Here is a 2,415-nt window from a genome sequence, read left to right on the forward strand (position 1 = left end):
AAGCCGAGTTGTTTTAATGGGCACAGTGACCGGTGAGCTCGAGCATCTACATGCGCGAGAGGCACTGCGACAAACGGCACAACAGAACCACGAGCGATACAAGGCGACATTGTCGGATATCTGGCGCACGCCCACAATGGGAAGTCTGAGCAGAGACAATATGCAGCATACGTTCCATGCATTCGAAGCTCTTGAGTTGCCAGAGAAACAGCGGGCGCTGGATCTCTTGCACAAACTGAGTAAAGATGAGGGCGTGCGGCAGATTATGGTCACCAGGCAGTATTCCGTCGGCACATTGCGCGAGCTTCACCCGTTTGAGCGCACCATTCTCGGGTACAATAGGAACCGCGGCGAGGTTATTGCGCTGAGGCTGCGCACGGATGATTTGGAGGGTTTTCGCCAGTACGAGAGTGTCAGGGATGTCCTGATGCATGAGCTGGCGCATATGGTTTGGGACGAGCACGATGAGCGGTTCCATAGGCTCAATAGGGAGCTGTGCAAGGAGGTTGTCGAGCTCAATTGGCAGCTGCGTGGGCAGAGGGTCGGTGGACAGGCGCCGAGGGTGTACGAGCCGCCGAGGCCGGAGGATGCTGAGCTTGTGGATGGCGGGTCGCTTGGGAGCGCTGGCTTTGTGCTGGGCGGCAAGGCACCTAGCCAGGGAGAGGAGGATGGCCAAAATAGCAGCCCTGATAGTCACCGTGACTTGGCGTACAAGGCCTGGGAGAAGCGGTCCCGAAAGAATTAGGTTTTGGTTTCGGCACAATCAATGAACAAAGAGAAAGATACTTGTGTATATTCAACAAAATAGAAGCGAAAAAAGTGCTGGGTTTAGGTGGCCTTTTTGGCAGCCTTTTTGGCAGACTTTAGCATAATAAAGGACAAGAAGCCAAAGATGGCAGTGACGCCGACAATGAGGAGGAACACGGGAAGCGCAATGGCGTACCACTGCGGAGGGAACAGCACGCGTGCCGGGTGGTCTTCGTCGACAAAGGGGATAATGAGCGTCCAGATGGAGTAGTATGTGAATACGAGCGAGCCAATTCCGAGGAGAGCTGCTCCCACCGCCTTGTCGTGAATCTGAGTCATTTTAATAATGTAGAAGGGAAGGGAAATGCTCGTCGTCGTGATGTGGTTGTGGAAAAAGTAGAGATAGAAAGGATAAATACGTGCGGGAATTAAAAGTGTTAGGGAAAAGGGGGCAATTGAATTGTAAAAGAAAAAGAGAGAAAATGTGCCTTATGTTTTCTTGTTTCCTTTTTGGCTTCAGCATGTATGCCTACTGACTGGCATTCACTTACTTGATTTTGAGACCGAGCTTTTGATGAGGGAATTGGAGATCAGCCCCCCCTTTTTTATTTGTGTGGAGCCAAAGAATGTTTTTTATTTTTCCTTCTTTTTCCCTCCCCCACGAATTTACTTACAACATATTTATTATTCACAATGTCTGCCGACAACTCTTTCAACGAACAGCAGAAGCAGCATATTCTTGACAATTTCATTGCGCAAGCCGGGCTCCAAAGCATTGCCGACGCAACCAAGGGCCACAAAACCATCGCCACGCGAGCCTTCAAGCGCGGCGACACCATACTCTCCATCCACCCGCTATTTAGCCTCCCGGTGCGCAAAAACGAAGACCACGATGATGACACACCGTCAGACCAACAAAACAAGCAGCAGCAAGAGACTCAGCCGCAGGATCGCTGTACACATTGCTTCAAAACACTGCCGCCTAAACGCCGGCCACGGTGCAGCCAATGCCACACGGCCTTGTATTGTTCCACGCGGTGCTTGGCTGACCACTGGAATGCACGGCATTATTTTGAGTGCGACCCGAAAAATGCCGAGAACAAGGGGGCTTTGGAAAAGGCAGAGGCGAAGATCAAGCCTGTGTACAGGCCGTATTTGCGCATGGCCGCAGGAGTCGCCCGGGTGCTGCAAAATATAAAGCAGCAGCAGCAGCAGGTGCCAGAGTGGCTTCGGGTGCAGGCGTTGGCGTGGGACCGGCTGATAAGCCACCGATCGGAGCACCCAAAGTACTTGCTCAAGCAGTACGCCGAAATCGCCAACCTCGTTCCCCAAGCACCCGGCTCCTTGGTTCCCCTGGACCCGGTGGACGCGCTGTGTCGCTTTGGCTGCAACAACTTTGCGGCGTTCGATGATTCCGGCGACCAGAATCTGCTGCAGAGCACCGGGCACTTATGCAGCCCCCTCGTGTCCCTGCTTTTGAACCACGCGTGCCTGCCCAATGCCTCCTTTGTGTACTCTGCGGGCGGCCGCCAAGTGGTGCGCGCCCTAAGGGATATAGCCGAGGGCGACGAAGTCACTTTGGCGTATATCGATGGGCTCAAGCCAAGATCGGAGAGGAGAAAGACGCTGGAGGCTGTGTATTTCTTCACGTGCCATTGCGAGAGGTGC

The 2,415-nt window shown here is 53.4% G+C and overlaps 2 protein-coding genes across 2 annotated transcripts; one reads left to right on the forward strand and one right to left on the reverse strand.

Moving 5' to 3' along the window:
* Positions 1–788: 788 nt before the first annotated feature.
* On the reverse strand, positions 789–1,278 carry BX661DRAFT_191729 (dolichol phosphate-mannose biosynthesis regulatory). The gene has a single exon (XM_051537687.1). The coding sequence runs from the start codon at positions 1,084–1,086 to the stop codon at positions 829–831; it is 258 nt and encodes an 85-aa protein (XP_051388398.1). The 5' UTR covers positions 1,087–1,278; the 3' UTR covers positions 789–828.
* Positions 1,279–2,226: 948 nt separating this feature from the next.
* On the forward strand, positions 2,227–2,415 carry BX661DRAFT_125849 (uncharacterized protein; the record flags this gene model as incomplete). Its single annotated transcript, XM_051532455.1, has 1 exon — positions 2,227–2,415. A coding segment is annotated over one exon (189 nt), but the record flags the coding sequence as incomplete, so codon positions are not given.

Source organism: Kickxella alabastrina (assembly GCF_025024165.1).
Source record: "Kickxella alabastrina strain RSA 675 chromosome Unknown BX661scaffold_132, whole genome shotgun sequence".
Classification (NCBI taxonomy): Eukaryota; Fungi; Kickxellomycota; class Kickxellomycetes; order Kickxellales; family Kickxellaceae; genus Kickxella; species Kickxella alabastrina.